Source organism: Asterias rubens, chromosome 22 (assembly GCF_902459465.1).
Source record: "Asterias rubens chromosome 22, eAstRub1.3, whole genome shotgun sequence".
NCBI lineage: Eukaryota > Metazoa > Echinodermata > Asteroidea > Forcipulatida > Asteriidae > Asterias > Asterias rubens.
The window spans coordinates 3,850,773-3,873,042 of NC_047083.1; the positions used below are offsets into that span (position 1 = coordinate 3,850,773).

At 39.8% G+C, this 22,270-nt stretch overlaps 1 protein-coding gene across 1 annotated transcript; it reads left to right on the plus strand.

The window, feature by feature from the left end:
• The first annotated feature begins 1,456 nt into the window (after nt 1-1,456).
• Nucleotides 1,457-19,939, plus strand: LOC117305402 (sodium/hydrogen exchanger 10-like). The gene is made up of 20 exons (XM_033790272.1): nt 1,457-1,694; nt 2,338-2,585; nt 4,163-4,328; nt 5,218-5,334; nt 5,715-5,985; nt 7,822-7,965; nt 9,063-9,316; nt 10,137-10,321; nt 10,850-10,993; nt 11,396-11,554; nt 12,039-12,305; nt 12,520-12,711; nt 13,376-13,577; nt 13,887-14,035; nt 14,621-14,746; nt 15,222-15,320; nt 16,200-16,376; nt 16,922-17,059; nt 17,986-18,102; nt 19,149-19,939. The coding sequence occupies exons 1-20, from the start codon at nt 1,457-1,459 to the stop codon at nt 19,578-19,580; spliced, it is 3,825 nt and encodes a 1,274-aa protein (XP_033646163.1). The 3' UTR covers nt 19,581-19,939.
• The last annotated feature ends 2,331 nt before the right edge of the window (nt 19,940-22,270 follow it).

Sequence of the window (22,270 nt, forward strand, 5' to 3'; positions counted from 1 at the left end):
GTAATTGTATGTTGTGATATCACTCCTTATCTCGCCAAACTTGTGATGTTCACGCGGGACTATTATACGTACACTAGCTCCCCGCAAGACTACTCCTCTGGCGACTACGGGACGCAATGTGTTTTCTGCAGTTTTAATAGAATTGCCTTCCTTAATTGCCTTTTTGAAACGATGATTTAGAAAAACAAAATCGCACAATTAAGCACTATAGTGCAGCCATTAATTGCATACGGGCAGTTTTGGGAGCCTGAGGCCGTGTCCGAAACGGCAACTTCGGCTACAGCTATAGATCGCGCGCGTCTGCTATTTTTCAACACTGGTAAAAGCGCTGATCTAGACGTAGCTGTAGCCGAAGTCGTCGTTTCAGACACGGCCTGAGTCTCGCGAGAGCAGTCTCCCTTGACAACAGCAATATCGCGTATAAATTCGCGGGAGAGGTGTTACGCTATCACTGTGACAACCGCAAGTCTAGTGTACGTAAGTTCTTGAAACAGAATTTTTAAACATAATTGCCTAGCATGCACCATTGCCAACTACATCCTTCCCACGTCAGCAGTGTCTGTTGCACTGCCCTGCGGTGATTAGGAGACTTTTCAACCCCACTCACACGTTCGCAATCTCACAATGTACTATCTTCCCCGGGTGACCCCGGTGCTCACCCAAGCGAACCATTGAAATAAGCTAATCGAACGCAAACTTCCCCTAGTGCATCTTGGGGGACCGGAACTACTTTCTTTTTGTGCTCGGATTCACGAAAGATCGTAAAATAATAGCGTACAAACCCACAGTGATACAAAAGTACCCATCTTCGCATTACAAAAATACTAACAGTTCAAAAAGTCGAATTACAAACAAATTGGTGGCCATTAAGAAAGTTTTTCGTCGTGACGTCATGCACCTCGGTCAACCAAAAGTGACCCACTCAACAAATAGGGTGAGCCCTGCACATGACGTCAAACCATTTAATGGTCCTGGGAGTGGGTCGACCACTCGCACATTAACTTCTAATTTAAGCAAAAGTGCGGAGTGTATAAACCGTTCATGTCTCGTGAGCATTCAAATATTTTTGGGACCTCTTTGGTCCCACGTGCATTGCTTCAACGCATGATTGAATACGCTCGAGATTTGCACAGTCTAGTTTTCTTATCATCGAGCGCGCATGTCATACCGCGGAGCGTATCCACACAGAGCGCAGTAAACATATTGTGATGTCACGTAGATAGAACAATAGCGCGCGCATTTTAAACTTGTCATTATTGGCACGTGCTTTTCAGAGAATTTGGTTGATGGAAAGTTGGAACAAAACAAAAATACTTCATAGATACACACACACATACGCGCTCCGTTTTGGGACCCGTTGAATAACATTTAATCCAAAGAGTACACAACCAAAGCTACATTTTGATTTGCAAAATGGCTTCAATATATTTGGAGGAATAAACCAAAAGTGTTGCCAATGGCAGTTAGTTTGGGGCTTTCGTTCTACGTGGCCGTTTTAGGAGTTGCGGCGATTTATTTTTACGATGTAGGGGGCTCGGTTGAACATGATGCCGCCGGGCATCCCGTCACGACGGCCCCGCCGGGGGAGTCCAATGATAGCAGCCCCAACGCAACCGACCACGAGCCGTCAGAACAGCACGCACATTCGCCACCGTATGAGATATGTTTCCTGTTTGGATCATGCGTGTTTGGAGGTAATTTATATAATTAAAGTATGCTGATTTCATGCAGGCGCAAAATCATAAAAGAGAAACTATTTTTTAAAGTTTAGTCGTTTAGAACTACTGTTTCTTGTTTGGATCGAAAGCGGTTTTGAGGGAATTTATAAAAAAAAAATCTGATTTCAGGCGCAAAATCCTGAAAGAGAAAGGACATTTTTAAAGCTAGTGATGAATAGGCCTATCTATGTACAACCAAATGAACACGCACGGTAGTAGGTGGTAGGCCGTGGTAGGCACAAGTAAGAGGTTCGGGACGAAACCGGGAACACAATTCACGCAAAATTTAATTATCTAGAATAACGCAAAACTGTTCGGTTCTTTCTTGAAAAAAAATAATTATTATTAAAACTTTGTTAGAGGCCTATAAATTGGCGTCTTTTTAGCATAACAACCGGAACTGCTTTTCAGGACGTTTTCGTTACTATTTTTGTAAAACTTGTTTTTTTGCTAAACGTGTTCCCTTTTTAAAAGGAACATTACAGAATTGGGAAAAAATATCACAGGATTCGGGAAAGTACCGAGTATACAGTGCTAACACACATCGGTGTATGGGTAAGAAAACAAAATTAATATTCTTTACCCCCGATGCAAATTTAACAAATATTATACCGATTATTATTGATTACCTTTGCAGCTCTTGTGCGGACACTTCTTCAGAAGGTACCCATCCCTTACACAGTGGTCCTTCTCATCTTGGGTGTATGTCTTGGCTTGCTCTCTGAGAAGGTGCCTGAGATAAACAACTACACCTCATCAGTTGCTCATATGGACCCGCATCTTCTGCTGCACATCTTTCTACCTGTACTTATATTTGAGTCTGCTTTTGCGATGGATGTACATACCTTCATGAAGAGCTTTGTACAGGTGAGTTGGATTTGAAATGAAATAAAAAGTGTTCAAAGGTCTTGATATTATTGAGTAGTGTTTGTTATATAGGAATGTTTTTCATTTTATTTTTATTTTTTTCATTTTAGTCTTATTAGCATTTTTATTTCGTCCTCGTTGAGCTAGATTGTTAATTTTTACGTTTGTTTGATTGCTTTTGTTTTTGCTGTCATTTCTTTAGTTTTGTATATTTCTTTAGTTTTATTCGGCCTAATGCCTCCAAATTGGTTTGATCCGTATCCATACGTTTTTGTTCATGTCATTTTCATTAATTATTTTCTTGATCTGTTCTTGACCGTCTTTGACTAAAATAATTGTACCTTATTTGTTTATTGTTCTCTTTTATTTTTACCAATACTATGGAAAAGTGTTGATTGAATTGAATTAAATTGAATTGAATTGAATTGAAGTAGGATTTTAAACTTTGCTTTTTAAGTTGTGAAAATAGAATTAGCTGTTGCAAACAACTTACCAACCAAATGGACCCAGGGTATAAATGCAAAAAAAGGTTATCGGCCTGACGTTTCAACCCTAGCAGAGTCTTTCTCGAAGGCTAAAATGGCCAAACATGTTTGTTGTGTTGTCAAACATAATTGTTGTGTTGTCATTTAGCCTTCGAAAAAGACTCTGCTAGGGTCGAAACGTCAGGCCATTAACTCTTTTTAAGTTGTGTTGCTTCTGAAAAGAACTGGTGGTTGACAACTCAACGAGATGTTGTTGTTCCTTGTTGTTTGGTTGTTGTTTTTTCTTCAAAGGGAAACAGTTGATGACGTTTCCTTTACGTTTATATTCAATTGGTTCGAATTAAAGTTCATTACTTTATACTTCCTTGGCCAAAAGACAAATAGTTTTATTAACAGTTGTTGATAGCCTTGCCCAAATGAAAACAACATTACTAATAGTTTACAGTTACCTCATCGTTCAATGTCTCAATTTAATTTCATTAACTGAAAAGTAAACTGTTTTACTTAACCGGTGACGGTGTTTCGTTTTCATCAGTGTCTCAAATTAAAGTTTACAACTTCTTTGACCGATGGAAAACAAGAACTACTTTCACTAACATTTGATGATGGGTGTCTGTCTCTTCGTTCAATGTCTCAAATTCAACTTTATGACTTCCCAGACCAAAGACAAATTCTATCACTGACGGTTGACGGTTATCTTTTCGTTTAGTGTCACAAATTCAAATGTATAACTTCCTTGTGAAAACATCTAATCTAATAATCTTTTCAATAATTTTAAAACCATAATGAAATTTGGTAATAGAACCGTTCCTTGCATTTTATTCGAAAGTTCATCTGATATTTTGATGCTTTAATTTTCGTGGTTTACATGCCTAAATGTTCAGGGTTTATAAACTATGATTTGAAATGTGTATAATTATTGCATGTTCATGGTTTGAAAGCCATAAACTTAAACATTCAAAATACTTTACTGGTATGTAAACCATAACAAGGATTTGTCAAACAATTAATTGACAAACGGTGCCGCATAAATAACTGCTTCACAAATTTGTTGGTTTAAAAGGTGTCTGTTTTTTGTCTCTTTCTTTCTAGGTGTGCATCTTGGCTATCCTAGGTCTGATTGTAGCGTCAGCTCTTACCGCAGTGCTAGCTATGTACGTCTTCTCGTACAACTGGTCGTTCAGCGTTAGCATGATGTTTGGCGCTATCATGAGTGCAACAGACCCAGTAGCTGTGGTAGCACTTCTGAAAGATCTTGGTAAGTCAACCACTTTTTTAAAAAAGATATTGGAAACTATTGGTAATTGTCAAAGACTAGCCTTCACAGTTGGTGTATCTCAACATATGCATAAAATAACAAACCTGTGAAAATTGGAGCTCAATCGGTCATCGAAGTTGCGAGATACTATAATACTGAAAGAAAAAAACACCCTTGTCACACGAAGTTGTGTGCTTTCAGATGCTTGATTTCGAGACCTCAAAATCTAATTCTGAGGTCTTGAAATCAAATTAATGGAAAACTACTTCTTTCTCGAAAACTACATTACTTCAGAGGGAGCCGTTTCTCACAATGTTTTAATACTATCAACCTCTCCCATTACTCGTTACGTAGAATTACCAATAGTGTTCACTGCCTTTAATTAATGAACAAACTTGTCATGTTTACAAAAATTATCATTATACAGGTAAACACAAACAAAAGTCAACCATGAAGAAACAAGTTGCACAAAATAAAGTGCAGTATGTATGTATATGTTTTGTAATGCCAGCCTGCAAACTGATATCATGTGGTGATTGCAGATACTATAATACTCTTGGAAACGTCTAGACCAAAACAGTTCTTTTCAGAGCCAACACTCCATAACAGGCCTGCTCCATAAAAAGAAAATTATAATGTGGCTGTTCCCCCAAGTTTACTATTATTTTACTATAGTTCATTCTTATCCTTCACTGCACGATAAACTCCAAACGCGAAGTTAGACTATATATATTTTTCATGAAATATGAAATTTCAGACACAAATATTTAAAGGGATGTTTTTTTACTATCATCATCTTTAGACCGTGTAAGTTTTATGTAAATCTGTGATCTTCACGATTTTGTTTTCCTACTAATTCTGTAATGTTCCTTTAAATTTAAAAATACAGGTGCTTCTAAGCAACTTGGTACCATGATAGAAGGTGAATCGCTGTTGAATGACGGATGCTCCATCGTTCTCTTCTACGTCTTCAAAGATATGTCAGTACCAAACCATGGTGCAACAGGTAAGCCAGTTTCTACCTCTCTGCTACCACAGAACCCAATTTCATAAAGGTTCTTTGCCAAAGTCGAGACGGGAAAAAGCTCCTTTAAAGGCAGTGGACGCTATTGGTAATTACTCAAAATACTTGTTAGCATTAAAAAACATACTAGATCAAGCAATGGAGAGCCGTTGATAGTATAAAACATTGTGAGAAACGGCTCCCTCATAAGTAATGTAGTTTTCGAGAAAGAAGTAATTTTTTTTTCGTCAAATTTGATTTTTAGATCTCAAAATTTAATTTTGAGATCTTCTTGCACACAACTTCTTGCACACAACTTCGAAAGCACACAACTTTGTGTGACAAGCGTGTTTTTTCTTAATATTTTGTCAACCATGATTCAGCGGCCAGCATCACTCTGTACTTTGTTCGAGTGGCACTCGGCGGTCCGCTATTCGGCTTAGTCATGGCCAAGATCACCACCATGTGGCTCTCCTACATCTTCAACGATGCGATGGTAGAGATCTCCATCACCCTGGCGTCTACGTACCTCACTTTCTACTTTGGAGAATCGGTGCTCGGGGTGTCCGGTGTGCTTGCTGTGGTTGTTCTAGGGCTGATCGTGAATGCTGAGAGGACTTCAATTAGTCCGGAAGTGGAGGTGTTCTTGCATAGGTGAGTTTGTCTGGATCAAATTACTTGTGTTTTGTACCTTGTAGGCCTACGCTAATTCTTGTACCTTGTACCCTGTACCCTGTACCCTGTACCCTGTACCCTGTACCTTGTACCCTGTACCCTGTACCTTGTACCTTGGGCTGATCTTGAACGTGGAGAGAACCTCAATCAGTACGGAGGTGAAGGTGTTCTTGCATATGAGAGTCAAGCCTTGTGCGCCTTGTGCTTGTGCCTTGTGCTTGTGCCTTGTGCTTGTGCCTTGTGCCGTGTGCTTGTGCCGTGTGCTTGTGCCGTGTGCTTGTGCCGTGTGCTTGTGCCTTGTGCTTGTGCCTTGTGCCGTGTGCTTGTGCCGTGTGCTTGTGCCGTGTGCTTGTGCCTTGTGCTTGTGCCTTGTGCCGTGTGCTTGTGCCGTGTGCTTGTGCCGTGTGCTTGTGCCGTGTGCTTGTGCCGTGTGCTTGTGCCGTGTGCTTGTGCCTTGTGCTTGTGCCTTGTGCTTGTGCCGTGTGCTTGTGCCGTGTGCTTGTGCCTTGTGCTTGTGCCGTGTGCTTGTGCCTTGTGCTTGTGCCTTGTGCCGTGTGCTTGTGCCTTGTGCTTGTGCCTTGTGCCGTGTGATTGTGCCGTGTGCTTGTGCCGTGTGCTTGTGCCTTGTGCTTGTGCCTTGTGCCGTGTGCTTGTGCCTTGTGCTTGTGCCTTGTGCCGTGTGATTGTGCCGTGTGCTTGTGCCGTGTGCTTGTGCCTTGTGCTTGTGCCTTGTGCCGTGTGCTTGTGCCTTGTGCTTGTGCCTTGTGCCGTGTGACTGTGCCGTGTGCTTGTGCCGTGTGCTTGTGCCGTGTGCTTGTGCCGTGTGCTTGTGCCGTGTGCTTGTGCCGTGTGCTTGTGCCGTGTGCTTGTGCCGTGTGCTTGTGCCGTGTGCTTGTGCTTGTGCCGTGTGCTTGTGCCGTGTGCTTGTGCCGTGTGCTTGTGTCGTGTGCTTGTGCCGTGTGCTTGTGCCTTGTGCTTGTGCCTTGTGCCGTGTGCTTGCGTCTTGTGCTTGTGCCTTGTGCCGTGTGCTTGTGCCTTGTGCCGTGTGCTTGTGCCGTGTGCTTGCGTCTTGTGCTTTGTGCCTTGTGCCATGTGTGGTGTGTCATCTGCCATGTGCTTGTGCCGTGCGCTTGTTTCTTGTGCCGTGCTTCGTATGCTGTTTGCTTGTGCCTAGTGCCTTCTGCCATGTGTGGTGTGTCATCTGCCATGTGATTGTGCTGTGTGCTTGCGTCTTGTGCCTTGTGTCTTGTGTCTTGTGTCATATGCCGTGCGTTGTGCCTTGTGCCGTGTGCTTGTGCATGTGTCGTGTGTCATATGCCTTGTGCCTTGTGCCATGTGCTTCTGCCGTGTGCCGTGCATCGTATGCTGTGTGATTGTGTCTTGTGCCAAGAGTTTTGTGCTTTGGGCTGTGTTTCTTTTGCCTTGTGCTCTGGCTGTGTGCCTTGTGCTATGTGTTGAATACTGTGTGCCTTCTACCAGGTGTCAAATACTGTGTGCCTTGTGCAGTGGCTTTGTGCCCTGTGCTGTGCCTGTCTTGTACCTTGTACCTTAAGGCCCCGTCCCACTACAGCGATAACGAGAATGATAACGATCACGATGCAAAGAGAATGCGTTCTATTGGTTAAATTGCTCCAAGCAGAATTCGCACATGCTCATTCAACCAATAGAATGCGTTCTCTTGGCATCGTTATCGTTATCATTCTCGTTATCGCTGCTGTCCGACTGGGCCTTTATGGCCTAATTGTACCCTGTGCCTTGTGCCCTGTATCTTTTTCCTTGTCATTAACACTGCATTTATTATACTTGATCGTTTAGATTTTGGGAGATGCTTGCCTACCTAGCCAACACGTTAATCTTCATGTTGGTAGGTCTCGTCATCACGAAGCACGCCCTCGCCAACGTAGATCCCATCGACTGGTTTTACGTTTTTGCGCTCTATATTGGCATCAACATCATAAGGTGAGCTCCTATGGTTTCCTAACATCACTCGAGGCCGAGCAGTCTAGTTCACTGGACCCAAGCTCTGGGCCTAATTTCAGAGAGCTGCTAAGCACACAAATTTGCTTAGCATGAAATTTCATCCTTGATAAAAAACAGGATTCCCAACAAAATTTCCATTTGTTTCATGGTGCTTGTTACTGGTATTCAGCTGTTGTTTGCTTATCCTAAAAGTCACGTGGAAAATTGGTTGGTAATCCTGTTTTTATCGAGGGAGAAATTTCATGCCAAGGAAATTTGTTTGCTTAGCAGCGCTATGAAATTGGGCCCAGGGGTGTTGTCAGCAACAGAGTGTGGGTTCCAATCCCGGTCATGACACTTGTGCATTTTATTTCAAAATGTTTTGTGCGGTGCGTATGTTCTTGCCTGTTTTCATTGTTTGACCAGAGCAATGGCAGCCTATACAAGTGGACTAAAAAAAATAAGATGTTATTTCTAGTGGTTGTAGCTGGGTTTATTGAGTGCCTGAAACCCCTCGAAGATGTGAATGGACATGCAAGCATTACACTGAAAAGAAAATTTGAGTCATTCAAATTATTCTCCTGAAATTTCCATTTCTGTTTGGTTTGTAGGCTCCTTGATCTAATTGCTTGAGAAAGGCTGAAATTATTGTAAATATTTAAAGGCAGTGGACACTATTGGTACTTCACAGTTGGTGTATCTCAACATATGCATAAAATAACAAACCTGTGAAAATTTGAGCTCAATCGGTCATCGAACTTATGAGATAATAATGAAAGAAAAAAAAACACTCTTGTCACACGAAGTTGTGTGCTTTCAGATGGTTGATTTCAAGACCTCAAGTTCTAAATCTGAGGTCTCAAAATCAGAATTTGTGGGAAATTATTTCTTTCTCGAAAACTATGGCACTTCAGAGGGAGCCGTTTCACACAATGTTTTATACCATCAACCTCTCTCCATTACTCGTCACCAAGAAAGGTTTTATGCTAATAATTATTTTGAGTAATTACCAATAGTGTCCACTGCCTTTAAAGTAAAGCTACAAATCATTTTAGTTTTTTAAATTTTTTAATAAGTGACTATTTTCATTTTCTCAGGGGAATGGTGATTGCAATGTTCAGCCCAATTCTCTCCCGTATCGGTTATGGACTGAGCTGGCGTAATGGCGTCATCATGACGTGGGGTGGCCTCCGAGGTGCCGTGGGTCTAGCAATGGCTCTCCTCGTCGCGCAATCTGAGGAGCTTGACTCGCAGACCATCGGCAGCAAGGTGTTGTTTCACACCTCTGGAATAGTGATACTGACCCTATTGATTAATGCTACGACCATTCATCTACTGCTGAGGATGCTGGGTGAGTCCATTATTGTGGAATGCAGAGGGATGTTCCATGATTTTAATAAATCATTCAGATAACCTTATTATAAACATTTCATATCAGACAAAATATGCAAAACATTTTTTATTTTGATAAATTGCCTTTCATCACAAGACCAGCTAGACGGCCACCTCTAGGTTAGGGCTACATCACTTCATTTGTTTCAGCTGTTTAAAGCCATTTGACCCTTTCGGTAAACAGTATTGTCCAAGGCCCACACTTCGTGTATCACAACTTCTATATCAAATAACAAACCTGTGAACATTTAGGCTCAATCGGTCATCGGAGTCGGGAGAAAATAACGGGAAAACCCACCCTTGTATCCGTGCGTTTCGCCGGTTCATGACATGTGTTTAAAATAAATCCGTAATTCTCGCTAACGAGAATTTATATTGTTTTACTGTTTTCTCAAAAAGTAAAGCATTTCATGGAATAATATTTCAAGAGAAGTCTTTCACCACTACCTTCTGTAAACCATGTAAGTTATTTGTAAATCTGTGAACTTTTATTTATTTTTCTGTAGCGAAAGGGTCCAATGGCTTTAACCCAAATCAACTCACGGTGCCTCCTGCATGTGTACGATCATTGCCCAGCTCACACCCTATGGTATCTTATACTTAGCAGTTTCACCTCCAGCACAAATATCATATTTCCCTGAAAATTCCATTTTTCCTTATTAAAGGTATGAGTGACATCTCCATACCGAAACGGTTGGCCATGGCGAACGCCGTCAAACGGATCCAAGAGGGTCAGGCTCGGACGTTTGCGATCTAAAAATTCCATTTTCTTTTTAAAGGTATGAGTGACATTTCCATACCGAAACGGTTGGCCATGGCGAACGCCGTCAAACGGATCCAAGAGGGTCAGGCTCGAACTTTTGCGATGCTGAAGGCAGATCGCTTCTTGGCTGATGCTGATTGGACGATCGCCGTGAAGGCGGCTGATATTCACGATCCGTACAAGACCGACCTCGAAGATGGTGTGAGTATTCTAGTAATATGGAAAACGTGACCTCTTGTGCATTCAATGGCATTTCCGGGCAGGCAAGATACGTACTGCACTTTGATTTTGATTCTATTTTGCTTGTTTACTAGTGTAGTTTTTCGATGTCATTTTCATACGGTAATTTTTTCATGTTATTCATCCCCGAACAAGCTGGTCCTTGAGAGAGCACAATATGTTATTGTTCAACCCTAAGATCATTATGTGCAAATCTGTTTATAAAACCTTTATACTTATCTTATTAGCATTGTGCCCACTCTTCATTGAAGCAATAAGCCAAATAATTTAACACCTTTATGACCTTTGCCTTCTAAGCGTTTCAAATTTGTCTTTGTTCAACGCAACCCCAAAATCATTTTCGCAAATCTGTTTATAAAACTTTTCACACTTTCAATCTTATTAGCCTTGTGCACACTCTTCATTTGAAGAAATAGGCCAAATAATTTAACACCTTTATGACCTTTGCCTTCTGAGCGTTTCATTTTTTTTCATTTATTATTTTACTAGAAACTAGGCAGGGAGGGATTAAGTCTTGCCCCGCAGTCAAGTGTCTGCCCTATGTGTCACACCGATGTGCTCAATGAACCGTCACCGACAGAGTATGCTGAAATGATGGACGAAGCCAGACTACGCATGCTCAAAGCAGAACAGGTTCTTAGACAAATTTATTTGATCTTCCTTTGGTAATTGTCAAAGACCAGTCTTCTCGCTTGGTGTATCTCAACATAATATGCATAAAGTAACAAACCTGTGAAATTTTGAGCTCAATTGGTCGTCAAAGTTGCGAGATAAACAATGAAAGAAAAAACACCCTCGTAACACAAAGTTGTGTACTTTCAGATGCTTGATTTCGAGTCTTATTTTGAGGTCGTGAAATCAAATTTGTTGAAAATTATTTCTCTTTCGAAAACTATATCACTTCAGAGGGAGCCGTTTCTCACAATGTTTGATACTATCAACCTCTCCCCATTACTCGTTTCCAAGTAATGTTTTATGCTAATAATTATTTTGAGTAATAACCAATAGTGTACTTTGCCTTCCAACGGTGAATAGGTGAGCTATTGGAAGCAGTTTGAACACGGCATGCTTTCTCGCGAGGCCGTTCGAGTCCTGGTCGGGTACACCGAGACGGCAGCTGATCAGATAGAGGGCTTTGTAAGCGTACAAGATCTCAAGAAAAACTGGGAGATCAAGGGGGTGTATCCGTATTTGGTGAGTAACGATTTGGGCCCAATTTCTTATAGAGCTGCTAAGTACAAAAATTTGCTTAGCATGAAATGTTCTCCTTGATAAAGACAAGATTACCAACCAAATTTCCACGCAATTTTCAGGATAAGCAAACAACAGCTGAAAACCAGTAACAAGCAATATGCAACAAATAGAAATTTGGTTGGTAATCCTGTTTTTATCAAGGAGGAAATTTCATGCTAAGCGATTTCTTTTGCTTAGGAGCTCTATGAAATTCTCGGGGCTAAATCAATCACAAGAACCATCTCTGCCCTCACAGGTACAAGTGTACCCATATACCCCTGGGTGGAGAGAAGCAATTATTGTTAAGTGTCTTGCTCAGGGACACAAGTGTCACACCGGGGATTCAAACCCACTTTCTGCTGAACAGAATCAGCAGAGCTTGAATTCGGTGGTCTTATCCGCTCGGCCACAACATCCCTTAACTATTATTACTTGGTGTCTTCAGAAACGCAAACTGGAAGAGTTGATCCACGTCAAGAAGGTTGAGGAGCTTCCGGCGGCTCGTTTCCGGATTCAACGTTTCATGTTCAAACTCAGCAGTCACGTCGTGTTTGAGGTGACCATCATGGCCGTCATCGTTCTCAACATGATCCCGATCATCATGTCGTTTGTCGTGCAAGAGGATCATCCGTTGTACACCAGCTACAAGCCGGGGCTGAAGATCAGCAACTACGTGTTCACGGCTTTCTACACCATAGAAGCATTTGTAAAGGTAAGATTGCATTCAAAGGAACATTACAGAATTGGTTTTGCTAGCAAAAAAGTTGCTGGCAGTATACGCCTCTCTTAATATTTATGCATGAGGTATGTCACAATGCTAACTCAGACAGGCATTTCAGTGGCTACAACACTTTGAGTCATCATTGGTTTCATTATCAGAAATATGCTTTTGAAACGATAAATATTATAACTTTGTCTACATGTAGGTGATCGGTTGGCGTCGTTACTACATATTCAGCAACTGGAATAAGTTTGATTTGTTCATTCTCATTATGTCCTTCATCGATATCATCCTGGATGAGGTCATCGGAGACAACAAAGGATTCAATCCGGCCGTCCTTAAGGTCGTCAAACTCATCCGCCTACTCCGGGGTCTCAGAATGCTCCGCCTATTTAAGGTAAATGTGGCAATAACAAAATAATAATACTACTAATAATAAAAACAAAGTAGTGAAGTTAATAGATAAGTTGAAATAGACACCATCTTCACTGGCAAAATTGCATTTTGGCTTGCAGGCGCGTCAAACGCTCAGTTTATTAACGCAACCATGCTGGTTACTATAACCAATCAGGCAACGAGTTTTGTGGTATGTGCTCGTGCTCCACGCCGTTCTCGCGTAAAACGCAAGGCTGTGTGTTCCAAAATATCTGTAAAGATGGCCGATTTACGTCATGTGGGAACTATCTATAACGATCCACTGACGATCCAGAAGTATAGTCCCTGCCGATTTTCTACCTTCTGCCCAGGTAGTAGTTTTAAGAGTATGGCAGTTCGTTTCAGAACTGAGAAGTCTCCCGAATTCTGAAAATCTACTCTGTGGTATTAGAATACAAAGCAAAATAGTTCTCTAAAGAACAAACTCTACCTGGCAAGACACACATATGTTGATTCCGCAAACAATAAGAACAACTATAGTGCGCCTGTATTCGTAAAGTCTTGATGCACAACGCTCTGATGACAGTTTTTTTAACTTTTGCCTTTTTGGACGGCCCCTGCCAACAAAGAATCATTTGCGAAAATTTAAAATACAAAATCTATTTAAATCCGCCCCCCCATGTCAGGTTCTTATTCCTAAACTGATCAACATAGTGAATGGCCGAATCAATCTGAAGCTTTCCCTCGGCTACGACGTCGGTAAAGGCTTCGTTATCGGCGAGGAAGAAGTCAGCAAGCTGATTGATCGTCTTGTGGACAATGAGAACATCTTAGGTCACCTCAAGAACGTCTCGGAAACATCAAGACTGGAATGCATCAGAGAGCTAGGTAAGTGGTAAGAGCTAGCCCTCTGACACAAATTTAATATTTTGAGGAAAAAAATAGAGTGACCAAAAGTGGACATTTTAAAATTTGGTTTGGTCTGGCATGTTCGTTCAAATTTTCTGCTGGTAGAAGTTTTAAGTTTGCTTTGGTCACTTTCAGATCTCCAGTGTGGGTCGTGATGCAAGTGTAAAATTCAAAATTTCTGATAGCAGATGATGACAAAATAATTTGAAAAGGGACTGCAGATATTTGAACATATATTCTGTTTTTACCCTACCATGTTTTTGGGGAAATTGCCTTTAATGTACACAGGAATGCTACAGCGTGTTCATCCAGGAATAGCAGTGTCGGTGAAAACGAGGCAAGCCATTCGCACCGTTCTCAACCATTCACGAGATACTATCAGAGAACTGCAAGGAGCTGGTCTCATTGATGAATCAGAGACACACAAACTGGAAAAGGTAAATAAAAAAACCCAGTTTAACCTGACTTTACCCAGACATTATAGTCTTTTTGAGGTATGGCGGACTTGATAGGAGTGTACTTTTTGGTTTTTGTGTATACACACAAATTTACCCGAACCTTATCGTGTTGTAGCATTGTGTCTGCCATATCTAAAAAAAACGTATTAGGGACAGTTGTATCAAACGTTTTCACAAACATAAACCTTTTATTATTTGAGTGAGAAAACCTCTCTAAAAAACTAGGTTACTTCTGAGGGAGCCTATTTTCACAATGATTTATACTATGGTTTGTAATACGCATCATTGACCACCATCTTTGATGTATTTTACTCGTGAATAGTGCACAAGTGTCATGTGCAGCGCGTACACACGTGAACTTTTCTTGTATAAAATACATCAAATATGGTGGTTAATGACGCGTAGTGCAATACATCTATAGCTCTCCATTGCTCGTTACCAAGTAAGTTTTTATGCGAACAATTGTTTCAAGTAATTACCAATAGTGTCCAGGGTTTTCTTTTAATTAAAAAACAAATAAATAAATAAATTACTTAGTTAATTTTTCCTGTATAATCTTTACAGGTTGTTGAGATAAAGATGAAGCAGTTGATGAATGCACCATCGAGCATCCCACCTCCACCTCCTGAAAATCTACTTAAGAATGTACCGTGGATCGAAGGAGATAAGAAACTCATTGATTTCATCAAGGTAACAGAATAAATAAATAGAGGATTTTAGTCGTTTATATTGCGCACTTTACAATGTTGTGAAATGTACATCACCTACTTGCGTAAACATGCTTAGAGAGTATTCATTTTGGTTTTATCCTTACACTCCTGTGCGTTAGCACCGAATACTCTTCACTCAAAACTTTCCCAAGTTCCGTGAAAACAAAATCACAAGTATATTACTCAGGTGGGATTCAAACGAACGACTTTTGAAACTGAGCAGTGCCTTACCAACTAGACCATCGTGATAGCCTGATAGCTAGAGGCAGTTCAAATCCTTGCTAACCTGTGAAATACACTTGACGTAAGCACAAAATTCCCTGCTTCCGCAAGCCAAATTTCGTTGCTTTAAGCAAAAGAATTTAGGTAAGTGGAGCCATGAATTTGGGTTCATTTTTTCCTAGGTGTTTAATTCTGTATCTTGCTTGAGTACCTTTTCCTTTACATCCAAACAGTCATGTGCTGAGCTCCTCCATTTTGACTACGGGGATTTCATTGTGAAGGAGGGTGACGTACCAAATGGGATTTACCTCATTGTATCAGGACTAGTCAAGGTAAGCAATATAATATTTTTAGGAATTTTTTTTTATAATTTCAGGATTTGTTTAATTGATATCCCGACACTTTCAGTTTTTCTTAAAAATGATAGCTGTACAAATTCTGGCCTCGTCAGTTCACCACTTGTTTCTTTGAGCAATGCACTTTCTCTTAATTGTTCCTCTCCGCCTAGGAGTACAAATGGGTACCGGTGAGAGCTGGGCCCAATTTCATAGAGTTGCTTAAGCAGAAAATATTGCGTAACAAGTATCTGCTCAGCAGAAATGAGCAGAATGCCAGTTACAAATTATACAGACTTGGTAGTTTGGCTGGTAACCTCTTTCTGGTAAGCAACGTTTTGTTGCGCTTAGCTACTTTTGTTCTTAAGCAACCCTATGAAATTGGGCCCTATAGGGAGTAACCTGCAATGGACTGGTGTCCAGGGGGAAATAAGAAACACTCTCAGTATTTAATGTTAATGAAACCGGATATAAACACCGGCCTTTCTAATGAGCCATATTGGCTCAGAGCAGTTGCAGACTTATTGATGGTTTTTATTCATTGTCACCACAAATACTTTAAAGAGCTCTGATCTTTGCCGCATTGCTTCGTCCTTCGGGCGGGACGTATTGTCGTTGTCCCATGTGTTGTGTAAACGCATGTAAAAGAACCCAGTGCACTTATCGAAAAGAGAAGGGGTTCGCCCCGGTGTTCCTGGCTGGATTGGCAGCATATTGCGCCACAGCACCTTGTATTGTGAACCATTAAATGGTGCTAATGATTAGGTCTCATATCTCAGAAACTTTGTCCCTTCCTTGCAATAAAAACAATTATTATTATTATTATTATTATTGTTGTAATGTGTATTATCATTATTTTCAATTTGACTTCTACAGCTGTTTGGTCATAGCGAATACTTGGACCATGAGCTAGCCAGTCACCACTCAGTCACCGTCAATTCGGGACCAGGACAGTTTGAAGACTATCTGTCGGTTGGGAATGTCATTGGAGAGATGGGCGTACTGACATTGAAGCCTCGCAACGCTACGGTCGTCTGCGAAACAGCTGTACAGGTGAGTCATCATTGATTGGCTGTCTTTGTTTCAAGGTTTCAAAAGGGTTCGAGGGTTATTTTGTTTTCACATTAACACATCTTATACAGGCAATAATGTGTAATAAAGATATTATTGTTCAGTATAAATCTACGATTTCACACAGTGATCATCAAAATGAAGTCAATCATATTAGACAAAGCAGTGAAAGGTCGTGGGTTCGCATCCCAACCGAATAATATGTCTCTGTTCTGTTTTTTTTTTCTTCACAGAACTCAGGAAAGTACTGAGTATACAAAAAAACGGGACAATAGTGTAAACAGAGGATGAGATAGGACATGTTAGTGTCACAACCATACATAGTATGCATTTAAAACTTTGAAATTGAAAAACGCTCCGAGTTTACCCAGAAATGATCTAAATGTAAAACATATATTTTTTAAGTTAGGCTGTTTTTCGCAAGGGCCGCAGCCTGGAACTACTTCTTGTCAAGAGGGGCCGCTGTACACAAAAAGGAGATGGTTTTGGCACTAACAGGTATTGGTTTATGCTTTGTTAACATCCAGGTATATTACATCAACCTTGAAGACATGCAGACTGCGTTAGATACTTTTACCCTGCATCCGTCTCTTCTCTATCGATTGTGGAGAGTCATTGCTATCCGTATCGCAACACCGCTGATGTTGGAACAGATTGCTTTCCAGGTATATACAGTCAATATTAATTCTGACACCTATATAACAACGTTTGTCAAAGACACTGGACATTTTTATGATTCAAAATTGCGTAACAGTTTACGCTGTTTACCAATACTTCGTTATCATAAACAAGAACCTCTGAAACTTTGTTGATATTTGTGTCAGTAAACTCTCACTGACGCCCAAAGCCTCATGTTTTTTCCTCATGAACTTTTGATTAGATAGGAAAGATCGTGTTAAATACTGCTTTGTCCAAAACCGGTGTGTACAGACCCGAGGTTTGTCAGAGTTTGTCACACCTCGGCCTGGCCTTCGGTTCAGGCTCCGTTCTGTTCTGCTGATAATTGAACCACCCTGTGCATTTCCACTGCGTACGCTGTGCGCGGAGCCTACAAGCTGAAGACGGAGCTGAGGTTTGAGAAAGGCCCCCGGATTGCTTTTAAAGGCAGTGGACACTATTGGTAATTGCTCAAAATAATTATCAGCATTAAACCTCACTTGGTAACGAGTATTGGGGAGAGGCTGATGGTATAAAACATTGTGAGAAACGTGTCTCCCTCTGAAGTGACTCAGTTTTCTAGAAAGAAGTACTTTTCCATGAATTTGATTTCGAGACCTCAAGTTTAGAATTTGAGGTCTCGAAATCAAGCATCTGAAAGCACACAACTTCGTGTGACAAGGGTGTTTTTTCATTCATAGTTATCTCGCAACTCCACCGACCAATCGAGCCCAAATTTTGACAGGTTTGTTATTTTATGCATATATGTTGAGATAAACCAAGTCAGAAGACTGGTCTTAGACAATTACCAATAGGGTCCAGTGTCGTTAATGGCTGATTTGTGTGATGGCAACAAGTTCGCCAGTGAGAGGTAAGACTTCACTCGTAAGAGTGCTGTAATAATACCATGATTATTTCTGTTGTTTTCCGACAGGGCTGGACCCAGGAGAGGGTGAAGCTTCATCTGGAGAGAGGGTACGTACCTGATCTTGAGGAAGAAGGATACAACTTCAATATTGACGATAACGTGGATGAGATTGTTTTGATTCAGGTGAGTTTTCTTCAATACAATTTCTCTAACCCAGTTTCAACTACTGCAACATTATCTGTATCCAATTTAATGCGCTGCGTTCTTGACGTAGTGGCGCTCTACAAATGCCCTATAAGTAATAATAATAATAATAATAATAATAATAATAATAATAATAATAATAATAATAATAATAATAATAATAATAATAATAATAATAATAATAATAATAATAATAATAATAATAATAATAATAATAATAATAATAATAATAATAATAATAATAATAATAATAATAATAATAATAATAATAATAATAATAATAATAATAATAATAATAATAATAATAATAATAATAATAATAATAATAATAATAATAATAATAATAATAATAATAATAATAATAATAATAATAATAATAATAACAATAATAATAATAATAATAATAAGACTTGTAATGCGCACGTTTCCACCAAACTGGGTGTTCAAGGCGCAGTACATGTATGTATGTATGTATACGCCTCTCTTAATATTTATGCATGAGGTACGTCACAATGCTAACTCAAAACGAGGCGATGGGCGCAGCCACTGCAAGTGATGGGGAACGTGCACCCATAGCCTCATTTTGGGTAAGAATTATGACGTCATGCATAAGTATTTAAAGAGGCGTATAGAGCTACTTAAGCAAAGAATAGTGCTTAACATGTTCCTGCTGAGCAGAAATGAGCGGGAAACCAGTCACATATGGTGAGAAATGGTATTTTGGCTGGCTACCTTTATTATGCTGAGCATATTATTTTTGTGCTTAGCTACTTTTTGTGCAGCTCTGTGAAATTGGGCCAAGGTATAATAATTTTATCAGTAACAAAATTATGTGATGCAATCAAGTTAAATGAGTCTTTTATCGGAATTATCAGTATGGATAAACAAGCCAAAAAAGGCTAACAGGGGTGAAATATTCAAAAGTATGTTTTATTTTATATTGGCTTCTTCCTTCCTCACTGATAAGTAACATAAAAAGTGGTGAACATTAGTTTTGAATAAGTTTTGTTTGTTTTGCCTCGTAGGGTAAAGCCATAAACGCACACACTCGGGACGAAATCGTTGCTCCTCACATCATTCCAAAATCTGTTCACCGTTTGACCTTCAAGAAAGATGACAAGAACGATCCAAAGATTCTGGTGATCCCGAGCAGTGCGATGCAACTACCAGCACTAGAGGGTATCATTAGTGCTCAAGCCTCCATGATGTCAATCGCCGGTATGCGCAGCAACGTGTGTCTACAACACACGTCTGTGCAACGCTTGCAAAACTCCAGGACCGTAGTCGGTGGCAGCGGTGGGATCAGTAAGAATACTTCAAGAGAGAGGGTCAAAGTAATCATGCCACCTCCAAGAGAAGGCATCAAGATGAGAGTTCTTGAACCTATTGATCCTAAAAGGCAACCCTCTCCGGTGACGGGTCAAGGTGGAATGACGTATGTGGATGAGTCTGTCTAGGAGTGGTATCCTGATTTTGTGAAACACTGAAAGGGATACATACATGTATGGAATATTCTTGGGTCTACTGTCAAGGATTGGTAACCTGACTGAATGAATCACGAAAGGAATAAATATAGCAGATTCTTGGTTGACTTTAGGGTGTATTTTAGAGGCTCAGCATGCTATTTTAAACTTGCTGGAGGAATATGTAGGGCAAATTTGTTGACTGGGGTGTATTTTCAGAGGCTCGGCCTGTTTTAAACGTACTGGAGGAAGTCATGGCAATGCTTTTTTGACTGGGGTGTATTTTTAGAGGCTCCGCATACTCAAAACAAATATTAACTTAAAAACTGACTTGGTATCAAGCATTGGAGAGATGTTGACAGTATAAAACATTGTGGGAGACAACTCCCTCTGAATTAACGTAGTTTTTTAGAAAGACTTGAGGTAATTTCTCACTAAAGTATTACTAAAGTATTACTAGAAGTCTTTTATTCCATCTGAAAGCACACAAATTGGTCCAACAAGAGTGTTTTTTCTTTCATCATTTTCTCGCAAGTTCGATGACCGATTGAGCCCAAATTTTCACAAGCTTGTTATTTTATACTTATGATAAGATACACCAAGTGAGAACACTGGTCTTCGATAATCGTGTACAGTGCCTTTAAACTCGCTGGCGGAATAAAATGGGAAATTCTTGGTTGACTAGATGGTGTATTTTCAGTATCCTGTTTTAAACTCGCCAGGAAAAGGCACACTATGAGGAAATTGTAAATTTCTATTGGAGCACTTCAAGGGCACGAAGGCAATGACCGGGGGCATGACGGCAAAGTATCACTATCTGGCCAGGACATCTCTTCTTCAATTTATAATGTTGGAAAGTACAACAAAAGAAATATTTTTGTTTTTTTGTTGTCCCCAAGCATGGGGAAAGTACTTTGCTATGAGGCGTGCCACAGTCTTAATCTGGTTCATTATTAGAGTGGTCAAGTTATAAGGTCAGCCGTCGATTTCACCAAACTTTTCCTAACTTAGGACTAATCTTTGGACTAAGGACAAGTTAAGTTCCGTATCCGAAGACGTAGGACACACTGAACCCGTCCTAAGTTAGGACGGGTTACTCGTCGTAACTCGAGATTGGATTAACCCTAGTGTTTCGTGAAATTGGCTGCTAGTCATACAAAAAAATGTAATTTAAGTTTCCACCAGTTGCCAATCAGATCAAGTAAATGTTTTCGTCTTGGGGGGGTTGGGGGATTTTGAAAATTCCCCTCAAACTTTTTGATTTCTCACAGCTACAATCTATAGAAAGATATCTTTTCATCAATTGTTTACCAAGTAACTTTTGCTGCAAAATATTATTATTTTATTTATTACCAGAGGAATCCAGAATTGATGCACAATAATTGATTTTTTTGTTAAATGAATTTAAAAAAAATACAATGTAAATAAAGGATTTGAGCTATATAAATAAGTACAGACTGAAATGAAATGCTTCTAAAGTTTATTCATAATTTGTTTTGTTGTGTTTTTAAATTATTTATAGTTTACAAACTATTTTTTTACATTCACTCATTATTGTGTAATCAATAGATTGGATTGCAGGTCACTGACCACACTCTTTGATATAAAGCAATGGGAAAATGCAGTAAGATTTAAAAGCAGTGGACACTATTGGTCATTACTCAACATAATTATTATATCATAATACCTTTCTTTAATAAGAGTAATGGGGAGAGGTTGGTAATATGAAACAATTCGAGAAACAGTTACATCTGAAGTGACGTTTTTTTTTTCGAGAAAGTAATTGTCCACAAATTTGATTTCGAGATCTCAAATTTAGAATTTGAAATCAAGCATCTGAAGGCACACAACTTCTTGTTACCATGGTGCGACAGTTTTTTTTCTTTCCTTAATATCTCGCAGCTTTGACGACCGATTGAGCTCGAACTTTCACAGGTTTGTGTTAGTTTGTGAAGACTAGTCTTTGACAGTTACCAATAGTGTCCAGTGTCTTTAAGTAATATGCCTGTAATTTATTTTACAGAACTCGGAACTGAATTGATTTTGAATCTCTCTCTCTAAAACTACATTTCCAGTGAAGAAAAACTGTTTTCAAATTCTGTACATTTTCGGTTAAAACCAAAGTTAATATTCTTAACCCCAATGAACATGAATCGTTGCGATACCCGCAGCACGCTGCTATATAGGATTCGAACTGCCTCTAGCTACCGGGCAATCTCGGTGGTTTATTTGGTAAGACACCCTCTAAAATTGTTAAGGTCGTGGGTTCGAATCCCACCCGAGTAATATGCCTGTGATTTTTTTCACAGAACTCGGGAAAGTACTGATTATACACTGCTAAACACACATCGGTTTAAGGAAATTTTGAAATTTGGTTTGGTCTTAAATGTTCGTTCCAAATTTTCTGCTAGTAGAAATTTTTTAATTTGCTTTGGTCACTTTCAGATCGCCAGTGTATGATGCAATGTAAAATTCAAAATTTCTGATAGCAGGGGTCTATTTCACAAAGTGTAAGGACTAGTCCTAACTTCGGACTAGTCCTAGGAGATATTAAAAACGTATGGCTAGTCCTAGGTAAGGACGAGTAACTCGTCCTAACTCGAGATAAGACTAGTCCTAATTTTTGTGTGAAATCTACCCCAGATGAACATTTTGAAAAGGGACAGCAGATATTTGAACATAAA

Bases quoted from the DNA above. Each gene is read 5' to 3' on its own strand.
- LOC117305402 (XM_033790272.1), top strand. From the start codon at position 1,457: ATGGCAGTTAGTTTGGGGCTTTCGTTCTACGTGGCCGTTTTAGGAGTT. The intron at 9,317-10,136 runs GTGAGTCCATTA...TTCTTTTTAAAG, and splicing joins TCTACTGCTGAGGATGCTGG to GTATGAGTGACATTTCCATA. The intron at 12,306-12,519 runs GTAAGATTGCAT...GTCTACATGTAG, and splicing joins CCATAGAAGCATTTGTAAAG to GTGATCGGTTGGCGTCGTTA.